General features: G+C 36.8%; 1 protein-coding gene across 3 annotated transcripts; it reads right to left on the bottom strand.

The window, feature by feature from the left end:
* Window positions 1-2,181: 2,181 nt before the first annotated feature.
* LOC121430843 (cytosolic carboxypeptidase-like protein 5) lies at window positions 2,182-23,718 on the bottom strand. 3 transcript variants are annotated; one of them, XM_041628264.1, is made up of 16 exons: window positions 23,605-23,718; window positions 21,055-21,270; window positions 20,229-20,400; window positions 18,986-19,146; window positions 17,813-17,990; window positions 16,219-17,297; window positions 15,498-15,633; window positions 14,492-14,676; window positions 13,748-13,929; window positions 12,793-13,331; window positions 10,363-10,428; window positions 9,170-9,342; window positions 7,237-7,472; window positions 6,305-6,383; window positions 3,424-3,517; window positions 2,182-2,432 (listed from the first exon to the last, which is right to left on the bottom strand). In XM_041628264.1, the coding sequence occupies exons 2-16, from the start codon at window positions 21,252-21,254 to the stop codon at window positions 2,319-2,321; spliced, it is 3,594 nt and encodes a 1,197-aa protein (XP_041484198.1). In that variant the 5' UTR covers window positions 21,255-21,270; window positions 23,605-23,718; the 3' UTR covers window positions 2,182-2,318. The 3 variants fall into 3 exon arrangements, with proteins under 3 accessions (XP_041484198.1, XP_041484199.1, XP_041484200.1); XM_041628265.1 differs by having other exon boundaries at window positions 21,055-21,266; XM_041628266.1 differs by lacking the exon at window positions 10,363-10,428.
* Window positions 23,719-25,978: the final 2,260 nt, after the last annotated feature.

The raw sequence follows: 25,978 nt of genomic DNA, 5'->3' as shown, positions 1-25,978 counted from the left end.
GGGTATCATTGCTAACTGGCCTACATTCACTTTGTCTACTTTCCTTTCGGTCTCATCTCACATGGACTTAATATCCTATTTCATCTACGGTGGTAACCGTTTTTTCTAGCTGCTTTTTTATAGCCAAAGTACAATTTTCTCGAATTTCTAGTTAGGCTAATCCCATTTTGTCTAAATATCCACCAGGGGCAGCCTTACAAGGAGCTGTGATTGATCAGATCAATTGCAACTATGGAAAGCCAGCAAAATCAACATATAAAATGCATGTTTGTTCAAAAGATTTTCTAGATATGAATGTATATCCATGAATCCATTGATTTCTTGACAATTTGGTATGTTCTCCTTTGTTTACAAAGGACATTTTGCAAATTTCCTGTAGAAAAAATTATGGCACTGATGGATTTCCATAGAGTTACGATTGATCGGATCAATCGTAACTCTTTGTAAGACGGGGCCCTGGTCTTACCACTTAGTCTATGATGGTCGGACCAACTGGTAATTAGACCAAGCGATATTACAGACTAAGGGGATTTAGCTATGATGATCTGAGAATTAGATCATCTGTTTCTAGACCAAGTGAGAACACAAATCTTGGTCGATCCACATGAAAAAAAAAGCCCCTCACATTCAAAGTAGAACAAACAAATTTATAATGATTCTAGATACCCAGATCCATGGATTTTAAAAGCAAATCTAACCAGTATGCAATCAAGAATCGGCCATCATGATTGGCATAATGCATGCTTGATTTTACAGTAAAACCTGTCTGGTCTGACCACTTTAATACGGGAAATACATTATGTGACCTTACTACAGGTGCCTGATTTAAACGGGTTATTATACACATAACGGACCTCCATAGGAATCAGTTTAGTGGTCACTGTAGGCAGGTGGCTGATATAGAAGGTAGCTGCAAACGACACGTTTGACTAATATGAGAAACGGGCCCCATCTTACAAAGAGTTGTGATTGATCTGATCAAACTCAACTACGGAAAGCCAGCAGTGCCCACATCTAAAAATACATGTTTGTTAAAAAAATTCTAGATATAATTAATTTTCATAAATTTATTGATTTAAAGTGATGATTGATTGGATCAATCGTAACTCTTTCTAAGACAGGGCCATGTTGTTCTGTAAACATGGTAATTTTGTTACTGTGGACAAATACCCCAATATCATCAATAAAATAGAACACTGTTGGAATGATGGAATGCAGGTGATAGTACAAACATATTTCCCTCACATTAAAAAGGTAAGCAAGATACCAAACGAGTACTTATAACCTACAGCAGTATATAACTACAATACAATGTAGTTTAATATGTAAAAGAAAATGGAAAGAATGGTAGTATAATTGATTAGTTTCCAACTTTGGTATTACAGAAAGATATACATGTATTTCAAATTGTGTGTATTTCCATGTGAATATTCATAGTGTTCATTAAAAGGCATTCTACAGTACTGATAAGTCGAACATGAAGGGTTAGATTATTGATAGGGTAAAATTAGTAAAACTACATAAAATACCTGTACATGTATCATCAGCCCAAGACAAAACTCCAATATCAAGCCAATCTTGACATATTTTAGAGATATATATAAATGAAACTTTCTTTCCGTGAGGTTATAACGTTTACCATGATTGCTATTTTTTTTTCATAAATAGAAAACAATATTCCATTTGAATAGAGGCATCATTAAAAATGATATTCATAATTTTGTAGAAAAGTATCCCACCAATGGACAAAGCTCTAAGGTTAGAGATTGTTTATGCTCTAACATATAGTATGTCTTTGGTGGAAGATGTCAATCGGGGCACCCCGAGATGAGTCTCGGGCAGATTTCAAATCGGGTGTAAACGTACAAGCCTACCTGACCTCTCCTGAGCAAACCTATCTCGGACCACCTCGCGATGTGTTCCGAGATAGGTCTCGGGCACCCGGAGATTGCTTTGGATTTGGTATAAACACAAACTTGCCCGAGACTGGTTCGAGACAGGTTCATATGATGCGCTACATGTGGAACGATTATCCAAACAACAAACACAGCGCGCTCTGCCAAACCTATCTCGGACAGCTTTGGTATCAGTGTAAATGCACAGAAAGCTGTCTCGGGTCGCCCCAAGACTCGTTACGATTTTTGTGTAATAGGGGGTCAAAAGTTTAGGTCAACGTTTTGGAAACAAGTCTGAGACTAGTCTCAGGTAGGAAATCCAGTGCAACAGGGGTATTAGAGCTTTGTCCATTGGTCAGATACTTTTCCAGCTAGTCATCCATGGAACAAAATGATGAAAATGTTTGAAGAAAGAGTACTGAGCTAGAAGTCTACCCAGAAGCCTATTTTCTTCACCGGGATGGGCGTTTTCTGAGGCTGCTTCCGGTTTAACAACTCGTTCAGTTCAACCACTTGGTAAGAAACATTAGAATCTCTCTGAAAAAAGAAACACAGAAAGAGAAAAGTGAATATCAGATACGATCACCAGGCTTGAAAACATGTGAAAGGCTTCAGAAGAATGATTCCACAAATTATTCAATAAGAGATAAAACCTTTGTGTCACAAGGCTTCTAAACTCTTCAGGGGTGCCTATAAACATGGCTGCAGTACCATAAATGCTGAAGAGGAAAACTCATCTTTGGAATTTTACATTGTAAAGTGTTTCAATGAAAAATAAAACCTGGGGCCCGTAACACAAAGCTTGGCATTTGATCGTAGAACAAATTTTCATGATTGATTTCATTGCCTACAATGATCAATCGTTATGCTTTATGTTTAAGAGCACTGGAATTGTTGTTTCATTATGTCTACATCAAAATTACATCTATATACTACAAACAAATTATCCATATTTTGAAGCTTTATAATTCTTATTTTGAATCAGATAATACATGAACATATTTCTGCACATGTGAATAAAGATTATGTGAAAAATAGTTTGGCCTGGGATATCTGAATGCCAAAGACAGAATTATTGTTCCACAAAATTTAATTTCCTGACTTTCATATGATACTTTGATCTCTAGAAATGAGGCATGAATTTATCAAACTCTGTTTTTGTAACACCATGCTTGCATTTTACTGATTTCTGAAACAAATTTGTCAAAACTGCCTTTCCTTCCAAGCAACAAAGGGACAAGACAAAAGACTTTATGCATTGCCAATCGCCAACATTTTGGAGTAGAGAGTTTTGGGGATCTGGCTGCTTTGGACAAGATGCCAAACCTTGATTTTCTGCACTTTTAATAATCAATATAGATCTGCACTGTATTCACTCCAGATATATTTGATATATTTTACGTGGTTACGGTTTAAAACAGAAAGTCAAGAATTTCAGTTATTTGCATAATTCTCCTCATTTTGACACAGAATAATTTAATCATCCACTGTAAATAACTACATCCTGCTCTGTGTCAAGAATACTTACCCGTCCTGAACTGAAAGAGTTTGATTTCTTGATTGCGTTGTTCACCTTGGATTTAATGTAGGGAGGTTCTCGGATACTGCCGATCGAGAGACTCCTGAAGGAGAAAACAGAAACAGAAAGATTTGTCACAAACTTTGGAACAAAGGGGTCAACCGATGGCTGCATAGGGAGGAAAATTAATGACATACACCCCAAAGCCGAGAGCAATCTCTTCCCTTGCAGGTTTCCAAAGACTGAATCCCACAAATTTTGATGACAACAAGAGCATGTCACAAACCAAATAATAAAGTGATTTTCAGCAACTACTTGATATAAGCTACTGAAATCCTTGCACCTGACTGGCTCAGAACATAATTATCAGTTGAAAATCATTATTTGTTTCATGAGCTCCACTGATGCCTTGATATCTGTAAATAACATTTTGTACACAACAAACCCCATTTTTCTTTTCTTTTTTTTAATTTCACTTCACAAAGTACTCAAGTCATGTAGCTTTGAAAGTATTACAGCTTTTCATATGAAGCACAAAGTGTAAATGAATCATTTCAGAGAGATCCAGCATACAGGGATACGGGACAGTGATTTCCCCAAATAAGGAAAATTGTCTTTTCCATTTCTGAAGAAACTTATTTCCCACTTGATCTAATAAATACCCCTTTCATAAACCCATCCTCCAATTAGCCGCCTAAGAGTAATGCGGATAATTCAATAAAAATTGCGTTCACAAACTCCGAAAATAATCCGCACTATTTTTATGAGCGCCCGTCCTGAAAAAGGCGGATAATCGTCATGACAACTGCACACGCCCCCTCCGATGCGGTTGTGTTGGAAAAGGGTGACCTTGTGACCGCACCATGGCAATTATCCGCATTATTTGGAAATGCGTTCATCTGGTCCCGATACCGCTATTATGCGGATAATTGCAGCATCGAAATAATGCGGATAACTCTGGTCCTCCTCCGATTTTACGACCAAATTATGCTGCTATTAGCCGCATAATTGGGTTTATGAAAGGGGTATTTGATGGATATTCTGTTTTGTCGTAGAAAATGCACACAGCAAAAACACTAATTCCGTTTTGCAAGGGTAAATTCAATAATTTTTTACATGAACAAAATAAGATGTTGATTTACCAAAAAACATTAATCCACCCCCATTACATACTTTATGAAACTTACCCTGTACAAGCGTTTAATACATTTATGACTGTCAGCAATATATATTTTTAATACTTTTATTTTTGCTAACTATATCAAGTGACCTTGCGAAGATTTATGGGGAGAAAGAGTGTGAATGGTATGACTGATAGAAGGAAAGAATGTTAAATGAACCTACCAACAGAGCTGGGCTGTGATAGGGCTAGAAGTTGCTGCTTCATGGATTGAAAACTGCACTCAATGGCACACAACAGAAGGAATGATAGAACAAACAAATTAGTATTAAATACCACACGGAATGTACATAACAATTATGTGTCCAGCCACCCAGAACCACCAATAAGTCGCCAGGGAAGTTTCTCTGTTAATAGCTGAAATAGTAAAATTGGTCTTCAAAAGGCCCACAAAAAAGAAGCTTATCTGAAGAATTATATCTTATTCGTTATATACTCTAAAAATGTCATGTATTAAAGATGATTCAAAGAAAACAAGACACAAGCGTTTGTGGACTGCTTGGAAGTTTCATTGAAACTGCACAGAGTGCACAATTCATGCTTGAGTAAACCCAAAGTTGAAGCGTTGTTTTCTCCTTATTTTTTGAAGCTCCTGCTTTGTTTCTTTTGCATTCCATCAAGTGTTTGAGTGAGTTATTGTTGATCAAATTTGACAAACTATGTATTATTTTATAGCTAAGGATGTGCTTTTTCAAACTTAATATAAATCTCCAAAATTCATATTGGGCAACTTATTGTTGGTTAGGGGTGGCAGCAGGTCACATATATGAAAGGGATGGAATATCAGCTATGAATGTATGTGACACAAAGTGATACAGAACAGAAATCAATGATTCGTGGCAACTCTCAATTACTCACACAACATAAGAGGAACATGCTCATTTAATTGAAGCCTGCATTTTTTTGCAAATATAAACATTCTGGTTTCCTTCAAATTTTGAATTCACTACCAGAAAACAATGAAATACTATATGAAATTCATTAAAGATGTTGCTATAAAGGTAACAATCAAAATGTCTAAAAAATATAATAATTGTGTCCAGGATTTTTTTTTCTTTTCTTTTTGCATAGAACCATTTCAGCAATCATGAAATGGGACAAAAAAATTTTGTCCATGAAACAAAATGAATAACTATATGAAATTCATTATAGCTGTTGCTAACAATCAAAATTGTCTAAAATACAATTGTTGTAATATTTGTGTCCTGGATTTTTTTTATCTTCGTATAGAACCATTTTAGCAATCATGAAATGGGACAAAAATTTACGTCCAGAATCTATCTATAATTTTAAATTTATAAACATATAAATCAGATAAAAACTAAACCCAAAAGAACATGAACAAACACTTTTAAACAGACTTTCCCCAAAGAAAACTTTACAAGCAAATACCACTGCAACAAACTTTGTTTAGATTTTTTCTTCTCCAACGAAGTGCAACAAACAAAACATATACATTTTATTTCAGTGCATAAAGGACATCTTAATGTCCCACTAAATTCACAATCTCATCACAAACGAATTAATAGGGTGAAAGGTTTTGAAGATGAGTCATGGGGTCAACAATGCCAAATGATACAGAATCACAAATAAATGAATACGTCATATTTGACATAAAATCAATTAATGACAATTGCACAAAAGACTTTACAGAACAAATATGGATTTAAAAGACAACAGCACGGAGGTTTAGAAAAAAACACAACTTACCTCTTTGGTGTGTTGGCTCTCTGGCGTTCAACGTTAGATGCAAAATGAGAAGTATGTTCTGACATTGGATGCAAATCATCTGGGGAAAAAAAAGGAGCAAAAAGTTTCAGAATCAATTCATTTTTAGAAGAGCCAAAAGAAAACGCTAACATCACATTTATTAACATCACATTCTCTTTTCAGCCCCGGTGAGTGGTTCATGAAAACTTTTGTGTGACAAATTGTCAAATCGGCAAACTTTCCTTGATTTTTATTGGCCGAGACGCAATGTTATTATGGTAAATGCAGAATTGTCTGATCACACGTCTGACAAATACTATCATGAAATGTTCCCCTGAATTCACAGTTTAGATGCTATTTACTACTACTGGTATTCCTACCAGTATCATATTTCTGTAACAAACACCAAGTTTCTGGAACAGTTGCAGCTCTGCATATGTCATAAAACCATTGACATGGTGGGTGTTTCATAAAGCTGTTAGTAAGTTAAGAGCAACTTTAAGAACGACTGGTGAACCTTTCTTGTGGTAAATGGTATATTCATTGGCAATGGTTTAGCGCATAAGAAAGGTTCACCAGTCGTTTTCAAACAGCTTTATGAAATGCCCCCCTGTTTTCTGAAGTCAAGATTAACTCTGTGCTTAAATTATGGTTAGTCAAAGATGTCAACAGTTTTGTTTACATTGTATGTGTCTAAAGGTTACTTAGGTCTTTCCTCATTCATTAATGGTGAAAACACATGCCTTATTCATCGTTCCCAGACATTTATGAATGATTTGGATGTAAAATAAGGTGGTATTAATATTAAACCTCTACTGTTAAAGATTTGTGTCACAATCTGTTTTGAATTGTTGAACCACAACTTTGGACTAGAATCTAAATTAAACCCGAGTTCAAAATACATGTAAGGGCCAATGACTGCATGTACTTACTAGGGGTGGGATCTGACAGGCTACTGGTAATTGACCTCTGCCTTGTCCTTTCCTGTCTACGATTCATCAATCTCTCTGGGTCGCTGTCCGACGTCTCACTGTGCTTGCCTCCCTTGGTCAGGGCCCGGTGGGAATTCTTCTGGGACTTACGGCTAGGACTGTGAGAGATGCTACGTCGCTTCGGTCCATTCCCCTTCTTCCTTCTCTTTTTAGCCTTGTCGGCAGAGTCTTGGTGACTGGGAGCACAGATAGAGGACAGGAAACAAAGGCTTTTGAAGTTTATGCTTAATTGAGAACCAAGGTCCATACGAATTTGGTCTTATTGCTGGTTAGTCTACATTACAATCAATATATTACTCACTTAGTCTAATTCTGGTGACTGGGAGCCCAGATAGAGGATGGGAAACAAAGGCTTTTATTTTATGCTTCATTGAGAACCAAGGTCCATACGAATTTGGTCTTATTGCTGATTGGTCTACATTACAGTCCTATTCCCCACCTAGTCTAATTCTCATTTTGTCTTATGTCCAGATGGGCGTTACACGAAATGACTTTATCAACAATACATTTTGCATTCTGTCAAATGAAAATTTGATGAATAAACAGTTCATTTATTTGAATAGACTAAGGGATTTTAAACCAAGCGGATATTAGACGTATGGTATAGCCTAACTAGAAATAAAATGAAATGATAAATTGCAACTGGACTGAATGGCAAGTAGACAAATTAATTGAATGAGACCAAATGGCAAGTAAACAAAGCATGTGTAGACCAAGTGGTGCTCTACAGAGTCAAGATAATTAGTATGAAACCTCAATTACTTTCAAATCAATATCTTATATCAATGTTACTCTCTAATACCCACCTTTATTCATAATGATAATAGTATTCAACATTTATATGGCACTTAATATGTTTCTAAGCGCTGCATATTACCTCGGCTATACTGAGCACGGTTACCCTGATCGGGCGCATCGAGCATTCAAGGAATTCCTTCCTACCGAGTACTAGTACTACACCTGGGTGGAGAGTGGCAAATTCAGATAAGCGCCTTGCCAAAAGACGCAAGTGCTGCAGTGGAATTTCAACCTGGGACCTTGTGGTTCAAAGACTAAAGGCTTTTCCACTGAGCCACAACACCTCTACATTCATGAAGCTCAGACTCCATCAAGCCTTTTATAGATGACCAGTCATGGTTGTATATGAACTAGGATTAGACAATGTGGAATGAGACCAAATGGCAAGTAGACAAATTTGGGTCCCTTTTCATAAAGACTAGGCTTGTTATCATATCATATGCACAAATTCTATAACAAATTTGCAATCAGCCAATCAAGATGAACGATTTCAGTAGCTTTTAACTGTTAATACAAATTTGTTATTATCACAAGTTTTATGCTACAGGCACCAGGTGTAGACCAAGTGCCAATTTACTAAGTCATTCTCAATTACTTTCCAATCAATATCTAAAGGCCAGGTAGGCGTTTCATAAAGCTGTTCGTAAGTTAAGAGCGACTTTAAGAACGATTGGTGATCCTTTCTTGTGGTAAATGTTATATTCATTGGCGATGGTTTAGCGCATAAGAAAGGATCACCAGTCGCTCTTGACTTACGAACAGCTTTATGACACAGTCCCTTGGTCCCATTGGCCAACGGACACAAAACATCTTCATAACAGATATAGCGGACAAGCAACATTTCGGATTAGCTCAATCTGATTTCATCTGCGCCAGACAATGGACAAACAATGAAATCACAGTGGACGGATACTCGATGGATATAGAGCGTATGAAACATGGATGCAAAGATAACACAACGGATACATAACAATTTCAAATGGATGGCAAGATTCTTTTCCGTATTACATCCTTTCTGCATCCGAAAGTGCAGTGGGGTCAAGCCTTTAAATTACTCCACCCCTTTAATACTCACCTTTCTTCATGCAAGCAAAGACTCCCTAAAGCCTTGAGGTCGCTCTTCTCCCCCTCTACATGGATGTTGCCATGATGTTGTATAGGTTGTGATGATGATGCCCCAAGGTCTATTGTCATGTGATGCCTCGGGAACAAAGACTGGTGACTCTTTGGTGACAGGGCAGATGGTGCCTATAATATAATGATAGTAATAATAATTAAAAAAAAATAATGATGATAAAAATAATAATAATAAGAATAATAACAGTAATAATAATAACAATAATAATAATAATCATCATCATCAGCAGCATAATAATAATCATAATCATAATAATAATACTGAACGATAATTATAATTGCCTACAGGTCTACATTGGTACTTAACACTTTATCAGAAGTCTCTAATTACTGTACAGAGCAGCTGATACATGCATTGCATTTCAAGGAATAAAGTCTGCCAGGTACCCATTTGCATCACCTGGGTTGAGTGCAGCACATTGTAGATTAATATCTTGCTGAACAAAAAAAAAACCCCATGGCTGGCATAAGAACCCACAACCTTCTGTTTCAGAGTCCAGAGACTGATTCACTTAATAATAACAAAAAATAAATCAATCAACAAAATAAAATTCTGAGAAAATTAAGCATGTATGACAAATGCTCCACACCAAATCCAGGGCAATTTGCAAAAGAAAAGACTAATGTCTTTGACAGTAGTCTACATGTACACACTCAACTTAACACTCTCTGCCAGAACAAAATAAAACATGGTCTTATGAACACCATTATTCTTTATTGATCACTCTATTGTTATGGATCTCAGAGAGTGCAAAGTCGAGTTGTACTGTCAAAGAATAATTACTGCCACTGTAGAATTCAGTAGATGAACATATTTTGCAGAATTTTGCAATAAGGGAACAAGGGAAAAAATTAACTGAAATTTTGTTGCAACATTCTTTATAAAATAAAGACAACACTGATCACTTATCAATAATTTTGGATAGTGAAGTTGCTATTAAACTCAATCTCATTTGAAACAACAATTCCATTCTCAGATGGCAATTTAGACTCATGCAAAACTAAATATGACAATGATACATTGTACGTACACTGTACCTTTATCATCTCTCAGGAAGATCTTACTTCAATTGTTCAATTATTAAGCAATTTGAGAGAAGACACCCCTGCCACCAAGTGGGATGATCTTACCGTGGGAGGAAACTCCAAATTGACTGTATGTACAGCATCAGATGTAGCGGGTGATAGCATTGTGCTCTGTAGGTGAGTGCAACATCAGACAAGCAGCGGAGGGACAGACACAGTGTAAAAATGGCAAATTTGCAAGTTAAAGGTTAATAATGACAGGCATATGTATTAAATATGGCAATGTGGAGGGTTAGTTGCGCATAGGGACATGCTATGCTATGTGTGATGCGCTATACAAGAATTGAGCATTATTATTATTATTATTATTTAGTTACATGTATTAATTGACTCAAAACACCAAGCAAAAATATCTGAATCTTTAATCTGACATATTGCATATCTGAAATATTAATTCCATGAAATCTGTGACTGTGGTTTAAATGTATCCTATTTGAAAAACTTGACTTGTCAAACATAAAACCTTACTACAAAGCAACATTTATCCTGACTCACATTTCCATTCAAAGAAAATAGAAATAAAAAACAAATGATCACAACTCAAGCCTTAAAGTTAAGGATATCTCTTCTCAGGGACTCTATATCAGGAATGTTGAGTGAATTGGGTCACAAAAAGCTCAAATACCATTTGAAAAGAAAAAAATAAAAAATCTATCCTTTTATTATGTAAATTATTTTCTTAACTTGGGAAATCTAGTGACTGAAAATAACGTTTATGGCAAAGAAGTAGTTTGACATCCCAGGCAAAGTATAGTGTATGATCCAAAGAGGGTATGTATTTGGCAGACAAATTCAAACAGAGACAACTTATTAGATGTATTTCCTTTTAAAATAAACAAAGTTTAATGCCTGTATAATATTCTTGACAACATCCACAAAGTCTTTACATTTCTAATAAATGCATTATTTCTTTTTTCAAAGTTAAATGTTAGTTTTTGCCATTTTCTATCTCTAGACATTGTTTCTTCTTGACAGATACTGCATCTACTAAAGAATAGGGCTGCACACTATGGTGACAACATTGAAATTAAAGGACGATACCAGGTTGTTGGTGCAACATCCCTCATGAAATAGTAACTGATGATGATTTGAATATACATTATAAACAAGCCCAGTTCAGCAGGGCATATACATGTAACTAAGACTGCCTAAAGTTTCCTCACCCAAATAAGCAAAGTTATGACTAAGGGTCATAAAATTGTGTCTAATCTATTAAACCAACTTTCCCCCTTCCCAAAGAATATTGTCTGTATGCTAGCTGTTGAAGAATATATGCAAACATTTTGTGACAATTATTCATGGGAGATTACATGTATGTGTGGACTATATATTGTCATATAGCCACTAAAGATAATCCCAAAACCCCAAAATGCAATATTGTACAATTCTCTTCAAGGGGAAGTTCATCCTGACAAAAAGATTATTTTTAAAATAGCAGAAAAAATAATAAAAATATTAGTGGTGGCTTGAGGGAAGTCCGTCAAAGATTAAGAAAGTTATTAGAATTTTAAGTTTTTTAATGAGTGATGTCATATATGAGCAGCTGCCCCATATCTTATGTAATGTAAAATGTATAAATTTCAATTTTGATGATTCCTGATGACTAAAAACTTTCTTCTTTCAGGGGCGATGTGAAATAATTTGTCTGTTGAAATACCGAAGGAACAATATGACCCATCTTCAATTTTTCAAGAAAATTACATTTCATTGATTTTATCAATTCACAATAGACATGAAGCTGCTTGTTTATGACATCACAAATAAAAAAATTGAATTTCTAATAACTTTGTAAATCTTTGGTGGGTTTTCTTCAAACCTTCACCCATATTTCTTTTCTGCTATTTTCACAATAAACTTTTTGTCAAGGTGAACTTCCCCTTTAATGAATTCAATATACAAACACTGTTACAGATTCAATACAAAAAAATGTATGGCATGCAAACTCAAAATTGCTATAAACGCTGCATTCTCGATTAGTGTGATTGCGAATATAAAGTGTTAGTATATGTAGGTTAATATTGATGCTTGGCTCTGACAACATCCACCACAATGCTTGTAAACACTAGGCTCGAATTCACAAAGGTAGTTTTTAATCCGTACTTTGAAGCCATTCCCCAGCAGAATTCATGCATTCATCACGCTTCATTCAGCATATATTAAGAAAGCATCCAATATATGAATACGCACTTTTATCATAGCATGCTGAGTTGATGCTTGCTACTATTGTTACTAAGAGTATTTAACAAGCAAGCTGTTGTTCAAGTCAATAAACATAAAAAAGAACTCTTTAATTTATAAGAGAAGGCTCATTGGTTCTGTAACCAAACAGCTTATAACAACTTACATTTAGAGCAGTGTGGTAAAAGCATGCATTCATCAGATGCTTTCTCAATATAAGTGCTGAAGTAATAGATGAAATCTGCATACCGTAAACAAAAGTTTTCAACTTACAGATTAACTTACAGTTCCACTTACCCCATGGTTCTTGACATACATAGCTGTTCTCTGCTGAGCAACCGATGCTGTTGAGAACCCAGATGACTCCTCCTTGCCGAGTTCTTTGGACCCCTCCAGCGCATTGATCATGACAGAGTTCAACAGTTCTGTAACAACAGAGGGCAGCGTGCTCGACGCAAGGTGGCCTCCGTGGCGGGTGAACGCACCCAAATTGTTGGTCGACTTTGACAGCAGGGTCCGCGGCGAGAGCTGGCTGCTCGATTCCTTCTGCCCAGCGGACTCGCCCGCATTCTTCCCCAGCACCGAGTCGGACTTGATCTTCTTCTGCGCCCACGTCGGCCCCGCCCTGTGGGATCGGGTGGTGGAAGGGGGCGTCTGTTTGTGGTGGGTCAGGGGGAGGGGGATGGTGTAGTTTTTGCCCCCTGACGGTAGGGTGGAAGCCACACCCATGGTTGTGGTGGTGGCTGTAGAGGCAGCAGAGGATGCGGAGGATGTAGAAAGACCGGTCCCTTGAAGGGTCGCCAGGTGTTTTCTTCTTTCCATCGATGCTCTTGTTTCTGTGCAACAATGAATCAAACCAATGCAGTCATTCCCCAATGTATTTTTTTTTTTCATTTTGCCAGATAAATACTAATTATATTCAAATTGTCAAAAGTCATTTTGTTACTTTGTCAAAGATTATTTAATGAAGTAATAAAGTGTAAATCGCTGATATATACAACCTGCCAAAATGAACAAGAACATTTCAGTATTTTCAAAGCTGAAAATCAGTATTTTGGCGAGGAAATCAGTATTTTCACAGAAATACCATATGACAACACATAAAAAAGAAACTTGAGAAATCAGTATTTTGCATGAAACCATCAGTATTCTTCTCATTTTTCAATACTAAACACGGAAAATTTGAACTACTTGGCAGCTCTGAACAACCCCCCCCACAATCAGACCGTTACATTATGTATTTGGTTCTTACCTCTTACTGGTCCGAGTGGTTTGGAATGTATATTTCTCTTTGGGCTGTTGCTTGTATTTGGTTGTGCATTGGAATTGCCTGCCACATTGCTGCTGCCTGCAATGTTGCCGCCGGTGTTGCCAGACTGGAGGAGACCCGTTCTGGTGTTAGGCTTTGGAGGAGTCATTACCGTTGCAACAAGACTGAAATATATCACAGAGAAATGCTTTAAAATATTTGTATTTTGAGTGAAAAAATATTGATATAATACCACATCAATATAGAGCATAGAATTACATATATAATTCAATCTATTTTTAAATAATCAACTAAATGGCAAAGAAAATATATGATTGCACATAGATGTACATGTTCAGTATGCATGCAATTATATAAAATAATCACATATAAAATAATCAAAACATTTTTTTAAAGTCCGAATCCAATTTCTCTTCAATTTTACTTCATTGCACAACATATTCAAACAATGATAATTTGCGAACATCAAATATCTTCATGTAAAACATGTAGCGTGGAGATAAATCATTTCAAGAAGATCCAGATATAGGAGGTTGAATGTATGCTTTATAGACCTCATAACAACCAATTTCTCCCAAATTTACGCATCTGGTCATGTTGCTTAAAGTCAGCATACATGTAAGTCTGATAACAATTTCACAGCAAATATAACTAAAACCTTCTCTTGGAAGTTCTTCAGGGTAGGGAGTTCTTTTATTCTACTTTTAGTAAGCCGAGACATCATACCTGGATGTTTTGGAAGCAACCCTCGACATTTTCTTTGGCAGTGAGGGAGCCCCGCGCATGCTCCGCAAGTAGCGTTGAACCCATGCCCTTACACCGTGAACGCTTCCATTCTCTGTACCTGCTAACCGAGACCAAGGGTTTGTATCATTGATGTCTAGCGCAGCAATGGCCGTTGCTCTGCCAACCTGAATATCGTAAAAGGAAACAAAATGATAAGAAAGAAAGAACAAGAACAGGATAACAGAAACTCAAATATTTTTCTAAAGTGGTCTTGACCTGCCAAGTCCCAAGAAAACTAGGACAATCGACAGCAACTTGGTTTTGTTTAATTAAAGAGGATGCTCAGGAGTTCTTTTTTTACATGAAATGAGACAAGTTTTCTTGAAGACAAAATAGCACACATGCATGCTAGTATCGTTCACAAAGGTCTTTCCCCCAGAGTTTTGTCCTATGTTTTTCAACGCTTGTAAGAAAAGAATACCTATAAACTTACCCCGAAAGCCAAACCTGTACGTATGATCTGGGCCCTGTCTTACAAAGAGTTGCAATTGATCCAATCAACCTTAACTATATGGAAATCAATAATTTTTTTCTTCAGAAAATGAGCACAATGTCCTTTGTAAACAAAGAGGGGCATACTGAATCGCCAAGAATATATATAATATATGAAAATACTTCATATCTAGAAAACATTTTTAATCTACATGCATTTCAATGTAGATGATGTTGGCTTTCCATAGTTATGGTTGATCGGGGGGTACGTTGCAGAAAGAGTTTTATTTAAATGCGAGCCCCAAATGCGGGCTGTTGATTGGTAGAAAATCAAGTTGCACATGATTTTTAGAGTTGCTATTGATTGCAACTCTTTCTGCAACGGGCCGCGGATCAATCATAACTCTTTGTAAGATGGGGACCTGAAATTGCAAGGTTCGAATCTGTAACCTTACCTAAGAAATGACATTCAAGCCAAAAAAAGTTAATTCAGTGACATAACATTTACATGTACCTCTTCATAATGCTGTGGTCCATATTTTGGTGGGTACCCTGCCAGCGGAGGTGGCGTGGCCCTTCCATCGTCATTGGAAGCAGGGGCAAGTGAGTTCACAAATCGCCCAGAATTGTAGTTACACTCTAAAGTGTAGCTGCATATAAAAAGAAAGAGCAGGGAGCATATTTTCACTTACAATTTTACTAAGAGCCAATGAAATGCAAGTATTTCAGTAGTTTGTATCAAATAGTCAGTGAAAATCAATATTTGTTTAATTAAATAATCAAAGTTTGGAATCTTTACGCTTAAATCGTAATGATGTAGAAAAGACTGCTTTTCCAGGCATTGTTGTAACCTCAAGCAGATTCTGTGATAATCCCAATGTCATCTACCCATTTGTCTTTGTAATTTTTTTTTCCTTATTCATGATTTCCTGCCTTCGATTTTTTAACCAGTTTATTTACTTTTCATTACATTCCATTTCTCTCTTACTTTGAAATATCAGAGAATAAGAATTCAGGTTGATTATCTCTGCAGTTTCTCAGCGTGCATGTTGTTGTCAACAATACAAGGAATGGATGGTGGCCATTCAGAAAGTCTAATAAATAATCATGATTCCCCCCATACACACACATACCTCACTCCAAGAAACTATCCAATAAAGGTGAACAATAAAGTATCTGCTGACATGGTTTATCAAACGAATAAATTCAAGAAATGCATAGTTCATTCAAGGTACCTGTGAATGATTCCTGTTGCTTTGTAGATTCCAACTCGGCCACTCCCCTCCTTCGACATGCCATCCCTTCTGTCCTTTGTGTACATGTTCTTCTCTGTGAAGTTACAACCGTCAAAATCAAAGTGCGCGGAGTTCATCGCGATCAGCTTGGGGAAGAGAAGGTTCTCGGTCTGCCTGTCCTCGTCCTCGTGGAAGTTGCCGTAGATGAAGCAGCCTCTCTTTGAGGCGTGGCCATGGAGATCCACATAGAATGCCACACCACTTTCTTCCGATGGGATCGATATGGGATCAGTGTCACCACAGGGAATCGCTTTTTGTGCATTGTTATTAGATTGATTGCTGGGTAGAGGAGTTTGTGCTTTCATGCCGATGTCACTTTCGACGTCGGAGTCGTACACAGATGCGTCATCCCTCGGAACCCCTTTGTTAGCAAGGGAGGTACTGTTTGGCAAGAACATAAGATCACTACTTGGTTCTGATGCATCAATGTATGAGTTTAATCCCTCTTCAGTGGGAAAATGTCTATTCGCTTCACTATTGGACAGAAGAGGTGAACTTCTGTTTTTGCCACCACGGTGCACAACGAGAATTGCATTAGTCCCTTCGCCTTTCTTCTCGATGATGAACTGATCTTTGCCAAGTTCTGCCCTTACCTCTGTCCCACAATCCCCATTTCCAGGCTCCTGTGTCCGTTCATTCAACCCCACCCCATGACTATCAGGGACTTCCCCGCTGTCAGGGGGATTCCCCGAACCCGGTGTCGGGTCAACCGATGACCTCATCACTCTGGAATGCACATGATGATGCAGAACAACGCTCTTGGCAGCGAAGATAGACGGATGGAGATCAGGGTCTGGGTTCAGATAGACCCGGTTGAGGTTGACACCACGTTGGTCGGTACGGTAGTAGCCTCGCTGCACACCATCGGGGTTGAGGAGAGGGATGAGCTTGAAGACAAACTGCTTCCGGAGTTGGATGGCCCTTTCGTCCTTCGAGCGTAGGATGAAATCAAAGAATCCATTGAAGACAAAACTTGCTGGAGTCTCGCCCGGATGGACACGGCTACTCAAGAAATATACCTGCAATGAAAAGTGGAAGCAAAAACGCTCTGTCAGATTATTTTCATTGCTTTTTGTATTGAATGAAATTAATCTGATTACTACTTATCATTTTATCTCAATCCAAGAGAGCAGAGCTAATATCATTGATTAATTCAAATTGATAATTTGACATTATTACATTTTCTTGAAAATAGGAAGAGTCATGAATCAACTAAAAAAAGCATAAAGCTATCAAGACCTTGTATCCCAAAAGCAATTAATATAGAGGAAAGCTCCTAAAATTTACATGTAGTATCGGTAAAGTAACAATGGTGGCAACCCTGTATTGTTTGAGAATTATCTCCTCATTCCTGTAGAGACCTCTTTCTAGATCCCTCCCCCTCCCCCCCAAAAAAAAAGATGTTGTCATGTATGTCATAATTCTAATAGAGCCTTTTCTGAGCTTTCCTCAAATTCTTAATGCTTGAGATAAAATGTTTAAGCAGCCCAATGATGATAAACAAATTGTGAAGCTAAAAGAATTTTGACTTTACCCGCTTTCCTTTGAATTTCCGAGCCCTCTCTACAGACGTATCAGGGAAGAGTCTATGAAGTCTTGGTTCTCTCTCATTGGTTATTCCATGGCAAGATGAGATAGTTATGAGGTCAACTCGTAGCTTGTCTAAGGAGTGACATAGCAGCTCACGGTGATAGTAGATTGCACTGTTTGGGCTGGAGAAAGATTGAAGTAGATATGAATTTATAGATATAAAAAAAAATACACAAAAAAACGAAGTGCGCACCTAGTTACCAAGAATGCATATAGCATTTCTATTCATCTGAATGTATACAGGACAAAAGAGCCCTATCCAGTAAACATTTTTCTCACGGGCATAGGTGTCGTCGCCGGGGATCAAACCCTAAACTTTCAAATGTCAGCCAGGCGCCTTAGACCACTCGGCCACGGCACCCTGCCCTATGAATTCATACATCAATTCAAATACATATCACTAAAATATACATGTAGTTGTGATGCCAGTGGCATCAGCATGAAATATTGGTAGCTTGATCAAAAGTGACTTCTACAGGATTTCTCAACATAGATTCTCGGGCTAATACGGCAATGCAAAAAATGTACATTCAACTGCAATCAAGCATAAGTCAGACTATCAAGCACATATTATCATTGTGGCAAGAAACATTGCAATTTGACGCAGATCAAACCTAATTTGTGTTTCATCAAAACACTTATGCTTCATCTTAGGATTTTCACTTGGTATAATTGAAAATATGTTTCTTGCTAGACCCCATGACTAACTACAGTTACTATAGTAATACATTGAATAGTGCATAGTGTATGTAACATAAAGCTTGGCGAGTGATAGTGGGTTTGATTTCAACGACTGATTATACATATTAATCAGTGCAATCATTTCGAGAAATCAGGCCCATCATCAATTAATCTTTTGTTATCTTTTGCATTTAATCAGGACTTATTTTTAATCTTGGGACTTTCACTTTGTATAATTGAAAATATGTTTTGTGATATGCAAAATAATTCTACAGTAATTCATTGAGCAGTGCCCTGTAACATAAAGCTTAGCGATTGATAGCGGGGCTGCATGATTTCTTTGACTGATCATACACATTAATCAGTGCAATCATTTCGAGAAATCAGGCCCATCATCAATTAATCTTTTGTTATTGGGCCATGATGAACAACTGACCAGCCTGAATCATATTTCCTGCTGCTAAATTTATTGTCCAGTTCAGTGAGCTTCTCCTGGTACTCCGTGTAGGAGAACGGGTAACAGAACGCAAAGTAGACTGTAGAGAAGCGGTACTCAAAGCGATAGGTAAAGGACAGGATGAACTGACCGTCCACGGTCTGCAAAACAAACAAAATAATGCATGTCAATTCTAAACCGACAGGCGGTACGTCATTAAAAATTGAAGATAAAAAAGAAATTCCAGCAAACAATTATTTCATGAGAAAGCCTTTAAATCAATAATTACCACCATATTATCATACATCTAGATCTGGTATACTAAATCAACTTTATGACATCATGAAATCTTAGCCGAAAACTGATAATTCTGAAGATAACACAAAATCAGTAAAGTGTATTAATATTGCTTGATAAAATACCCAACATTAATATGGAATTCCATGCTCATTTTGTTAATTTCTTAGTAATTTACACATTTAATCTGTGCTTATTTTGCTAATTTCTCAGCTATTAAGCATTTTTCCAGAGCCATTTGGCATATTTTTTTTATTTTAAAACACTTGTGTGGTTATTTTATTGGATTTTTTAGATCGTTACCACAACTGTATTTTTCTTTAACGTAATAGCTTTGGTCCGTCTTGGGTCAGATTGGCCGTGTGACTGTAACATAAGGAATCTCAAACTGTAAACCCAGGCCCCCGTCTTACAAAGCGTTACGATTGATCCAATCAATTTTAACTCTATGGAAATCCATCAATGTCATAATTCTTTCTACAGGAAATTCGCGCAATGTACTTTGTAAACCAAGAGAAGCACAATGAATTTTCAAGAAAACAATGAATGCATGAATAAACATCAAAGCTAGAAAATATTTCAAATAAACCTGCATAATAGATGTTGATGTTGCTGGCTGTCTATAGTTACGATTGATCGGATCACAAATCTTTCTAAGATGGGGCCCTGATCAACCAAAAATATATGGCTATCCAACAACGTCCTTTGTATAAAGCAAAGAAAAGCACCCTGAATTTTCAAGAAAACGATAAATGTATGGCTTTGCATCATATCGGGAAAAAATATTTTGGCTGAACAAACATGCATTTTGGATGTTGATGTTGCTGGCTTTCCATAGTTGTGGTTGATCGGATCAACCATATTTCTGGGTTAAGCCCATGAAGTATAGATTATCGGAGAATATCAACTGCCTTTAAAAAGGCACTATTTAAAGAATGGTTCTTACCTCATGAGAGGGCCTGTCCCTGATGCGTTCCCACTTGGGTTTCTGTGGTAGGACCTTGACGACCGGCGCTAACCCTTGGCTATACAGCTTCCCTTGTTTGTTCATGTTCATGATGTTAAACCTGATCAGCTTGTTCATCGGGCATCCCTTCACTGCAAAGTGAAACCAGGTCCTGTGTGGATTTTGGATGGCAAAGAAATTGAAATTTGATTCGTTCACATAGAAATCAAGATGTGCATGGTATATTTGAATTGCTTTATGTTCACCATGTAAGTTGCTAAATCATTTTTATATTTTACTATATATGGGCGTCTTTCCATCAGGACTGGGATGAATACCATTTGCCATTTGTTTATTTTAGCCAGGCTAAATGATCAAATGGCTCGACTATTGAGATCCTGGATTATTAGAAATCCCAAAAGTTGAGCTTACATGATCAACAATCTCTTCCATTTACATTTGTCAAAGTGTATATAAAATTTATCTTGAATTCAATAAAATTTGAATTACAGCTTGAATTACTTATCAGTTTTAAAATGGTTCACAAAATTCAAACATACCGTATATTTTCATGTTCATGAAAAAATCAATACAAAACATGTTGCATTGTGTGCTATTGACTTCTATAACGGAGTCAGCACAGTATGCATACTCATTTGTGTGCAACTTCCTGCATGAACATGCAGTGCAAGTATCACCGAGCATGACAATGTACCCAACAATAACAATGTGCGCGTTATAAACTATATGAATTAAAGATTCCTCTCCAATCCTAGAAGATTGTCAAAGTGTATATAAAATGTATCTTGAATTCAATAAAACTTACCTGTTTCCATTTTCAAACTCAGTTCCTCCGCAGTCTGGATTAGTCCAGAGATTGAATTCGTAGTCTGGGGCAGCGTTGGCATCCCCGACTCGGTGCCCTGTCCCATCTTCATCATCATCAGGACCGACCCGCTCGACCCGCGCCAAGTTGCCAGAGTCAAACTTGGAGGTGAAGAGGAGCCCTGCCAGGCGGCATTCCATAGCTTTGGAATTCTGGCTAAAAAAAAATGATAGATTAAAATTGTGAATTTACATGAACATTGGGCAATTTCTACATGAATATCCTTTAAACTGTAAAAACAGGAAGCAACAAGACAAGGAATGTCATATCAGAGCTAAAGCGAATAAGGGAAGTCATATGCCTCCTTAAATTGCATCACAACAAAAGTGTCGTATTTGTCAAAAACTCTTATGAAAAGGTATATTTTATTGGTTTTGAACAAAATTTAAATAGGTTGCATAATTTCTGATATAAGACAGTAGATTATTCTATATTTTGGGTGCAGTACTAACAAAGGCATAATCACCTAGTGTAATCAAGAGGACAGATATTTTTGCCATGTGCCCTTTAACCCTTTGAACCCTGAATTATTTTGGACGGGTTTGACCCTCAGCCTTAAGGATTTGCAGATATTGAGCTTGTTGGCAAAATGAATGACATTTGAAATAGATGAATAATGATCTCCTTTTTTTTTATTCCAGCCACAGCCATACAAACGACACCTTATTTTGCTGGTACCCGGCCTGGCTCCGCTGATATGGTCTGGCTTCAAGTTCCACTATTGGTGATAGTCTCAAATTTTGTCTCAAAATCAGTCTAGACAAAAGTAAAATTCATAAATCTTACGCATAGTCCTCATACGACTCACCATGTATTATCACAAGAGCCTCCTTGGTAGGGGTAGAACATTTTTTCAATTTTTTATGCTTAACCCATACAAATGAAAGCCATTTTTTAATATTATAAACTGAAGTTATCAATCTCATATAACATTTTTAATAGGTCAACTGGCATATTAAACCCTTGTTTTCGAGTCTTATGACTTGAAGCCGGTATTCCAGCTTTTTTAAGGGTATGCGCGTTCACGGTAAAGCCCTTTTCCAGGGCTTTTCGGGTTGAAAGGGTTTTAAACACAAAGCTTGATGATTCATTGTTCATTTTAATAATTTGTTTTCTAATTGTATGTAATGATCGATGGAATCAAGCATGAAAATCAGTCCTCTGAAGTCCCGTCTTACAAAGAGTTGCAATTGATCCCATCAACCACAACTATGGACGGCCATCAATGTCAATATCTAAAATGATGATTTTTTTTTCTAAATATTTTCTAGATACCGGTATGATGTAAATTCATACTACATTCACTGTTCTCTTGAAGACTCAGTGTGATTCTCTTTGTAATACTACGGAGATTGTGCAAATTTATTGTAGAAAAAATTATGGTATGGATGGATTTCCAATCTTCCACGTAGTTAAAGATTGATTGGATCAAGCGTAACTCTTTGCAAGATGGGACCCTGAGCTACCAACCTGAATAAGAACATTTCAGTGAATTAAAAGCTGGAAAACAGTATATTGGTGAGGAAATTAGTACTTTCAAAGAAATACCATTAGGACAACACATAAAACTTAATTTTCAGAAATCAGTATATTGCGTGAAACCATCAGTATTCTTCTCATTTTTCAGAACCTATTACTGAAAATCTGTACTAGCTGGCAGCTCTGTGCTTTCAGTTAAGATGTTAAAACGAAACTCATAATTTTTCAAGAGAAAATTGCCAACCCAATAATGAACATTAGACAATTTTGCCCAACTGTTGTGAGCTGGAAAGGCATCCTATCGCTTCCTTGCCATCTCCATTAGTTTTCCCTTATCCATTTTTTTTTTAAATCCATATTTTATTGTTTAAATTGACATGAAATAAAATACTCCAAAAATTTGCTTCGCCCAATTGATCGTGGGCCTGGCAGCCACTGTGCAGCACCAGATCGACGAGGCTATATCCCTTATATCATTGAACGCCAAACAGGGTAGCAGCAACTCCCATCTTTTAACGTATCTTGGTCTGACATGCCCAGGGTTTGAACTCCCGACCTCCCGGTTGTGAGACGGACGCTCTACCAACTCACACACCAGTATTTTGTATTCGAGACATCGTCTTACAAGGAATTCATACATTCAGCATAACTTTAAGAAAGTGTTAAATATGAAGGTCTTATTAAGTACATATATGTAACTAGAAAGCTAGGGTAATTCACAATTAATTCATTCAATATCATTGGGATGAAATTGTTTGTTATTTTCTATCTGATAGGTGTTTGAAAACACAGATTTTCAATTAATTTTGAGCTAATTTTAGCTCCCCCACATCAATAATCCTTGCAATCAAATTTGGAACTGACTGCTAATCTGATTTTGACAACAGAAAGCAAAGTAGGCCTATAATCAACCTGTTGTAGTTGACTCTGATCTACCAATCGCAAATTTTCATTAGAAACTGTTTGCAGAACAGTTCATAATAAAAAACCCCTCTAATTGCTATACATTACCTTAGATTACCAAGTATCTTCTAGGAATATGGAGAAGCACAAGCTTTCAGTATAGATGTGATCAATTCAAGGCTTCATCCAAGGTCTCCATCATGGCATCTGTAGACTGTAATAACACAGGTCCAAAACAAAAGACAGGATTTTAAAAATGATAAATTTTGACAATACAAAAATTTGAAATATTGAGATCTAGAGTCTCATCGAAAATACTTTTTTAACAAGGGAAAACCACTCGTAGTACCAAATTACCAATCTAAAGGGGTCAAAACATAAAAGTATTGACCTCATAGGTGACAATGGTTGCATTAATAGAAAGTCAGCTCCTGCGGTAATGCACAAACCCGGTATGCACACAGTCATGGCCACAATACTTGTCGCGGGTGAATCGTCTAGTGATTTTTGTTTGTTCTCTTTTAGTTATGAACTTTATTGAGAAAAACTACTGTAGATCTAGTTATTGTTTATTGCATTTTCGATATCAGAAGTCTGAAGAATTTTTTTTTATTAAATACATGTAGGGTCTATCTGTCGTCATGTCTGTGAATTCGTACAATGGTGCTTGTAATACTCAGGCAGCTTTTTAATACGGTGCTAATGCCACCTAGAGTGAGGAAGACTTGACCCAGATTCTGCATTTTTTATGGCATTAAGATTTGGCTTTCATGGATTTTTTTATCTTTTGAGTATTTGAAATTGGGTACATAGTGAGTGATGATAAGCCTGGGCCGCATGAGACTTATATATAGGTCGATTTCTGTCAGGGATATGCTCCGTTGAGACTTTGTCTAGCTCCACATAATCCCCTTCGTCAATAGACCGATGACAGCCATCGTAATGGTGGCACTTCAACGGACACTTACATATAACTACAGCATCTATGGAGAAATGGTGCCGTAGCATACCCTCCTCGATTACTGTGTCATTCCAACTTTTGATAGGTGAAAAAGGGCGAAATAATAAAATAATATAATCAGCGTACCACCTTTCATCGGCTGATAAATATCATGAATCTTAATACCTCAATGCTATATCCGCTTCAACTGGTATAGCGAGTGGAATACTTTAGCATCAAGTTGAGATTCATGATATTTGTCAGCTGATGCAAGTTTTTTTTATCTAGAACTGCTCATGATATTGTTGCCCTCTATACTGGTATGCGTCTTGTAGCTTGGCTATGATAACAAAGACAGCAAGATGGTGACAATAACAGACCATGAGTACACACTCCTCTACTTTTAATATTTTCATTCATTTTATGTTTAATATTATTTAAAAATATGACACTTTTGAAACTTCCAAAAGGGTCCAAATGATATTGTAGCCCATTTACATATTTTGGACCCAAAACCTAAAAATTTGTGTATTTTTTAAAGCAATTTTATTGTTGGACAAATACTTGATGTGTGTAGTGTAATAGCATCCCGTCCCTGGCTCTGTGGAGATTAAGCACGTCAGTGATATGACGTTAATCTCCAGGGCCCGTATTCCATAAACAAGATAAGCATTTTGCTTAAGTCTTAGCATTTTGCTTGTCTAAGAAATCTTCCCTAACGATATTCTATAAACTTTAAGACATTTGTCTCAAGTCAGGCGATATGGCTAAGCCAAATTCTCAAATTCTATGACCTTCAGTGACCTTCTTAATGATAAATTGCTGCAGAGGTCACTGCAACAAACTTGCAAAAATGTGACTAAAGTTGTTTTTTCTTAAAAATTTGGATTTTATTGAAACTAATTACAACTATTATAGTAAGATAAGAGCATTCATCACACATAAATGGTAAGAATTTTTAATTCAACTTATCTATATTTTTGTTAATTACCAAAACATTTCAATCCCCAACCAAGTGACTTGCACAGTTTTTTGTGTATCAGTCCCATATATTACTTTTCATGTATTGTTTGTCAAAATATAAATTGAATATATTCCTCTCGACATCTTTACTCTATCTTCAGTTTAAGTAGACCTAGGCCCCCTAAGGGAAAACTTTTGTAACTTTTGAGACTAGTCTTGGGTCTAACATTAGGCCTAGATCTAGCCTAGGCCCAATTACTAGATCTAAAATATTCGTCTGTTTGCAGGAGTATTAAACATTGTCATTGTTTTTTTACTTTTTTTTCTAATAATACCGGTACTAGTTTCATGAAGGCTGCAAAACGTAACTTTGTTAGTCTAGTAGTGGCATGCCATAATGGATCGAGCAACCGAGACTGAATCTATATAGGCTAATAGTAGGGCCTATATTAATACATCATATAGGACCTAGACCTATAATAGTATTGGTCTAGGCCTAGAACAACATTCAGGACTTAGCCTGCCTTAGCCTTACTTAGGACAGGGATAGATTTACATGTAGGACTAGAATAGATCTGA

The sequence above is a fragment of the Lytechinus variegatus genome, chromosome 17 (genome assembly GCF_018143015.1).
Source record: "Lytechinus variegatus isolate NC3 chromosome 17, Lvar_3.0, whole genome shotgun sequence".
Classification (NCBI taxonomy): domain Eukaryota; kingdom Metazoa; phylum Echinodermata; class Echinoidea; order Temnopleuroida; family Toxopneustidae; genus Lytechinus; species Lytechinus variegatus.
This window is presented reverse-complemented; position numbering and strand designations above follow the sequence as displayed.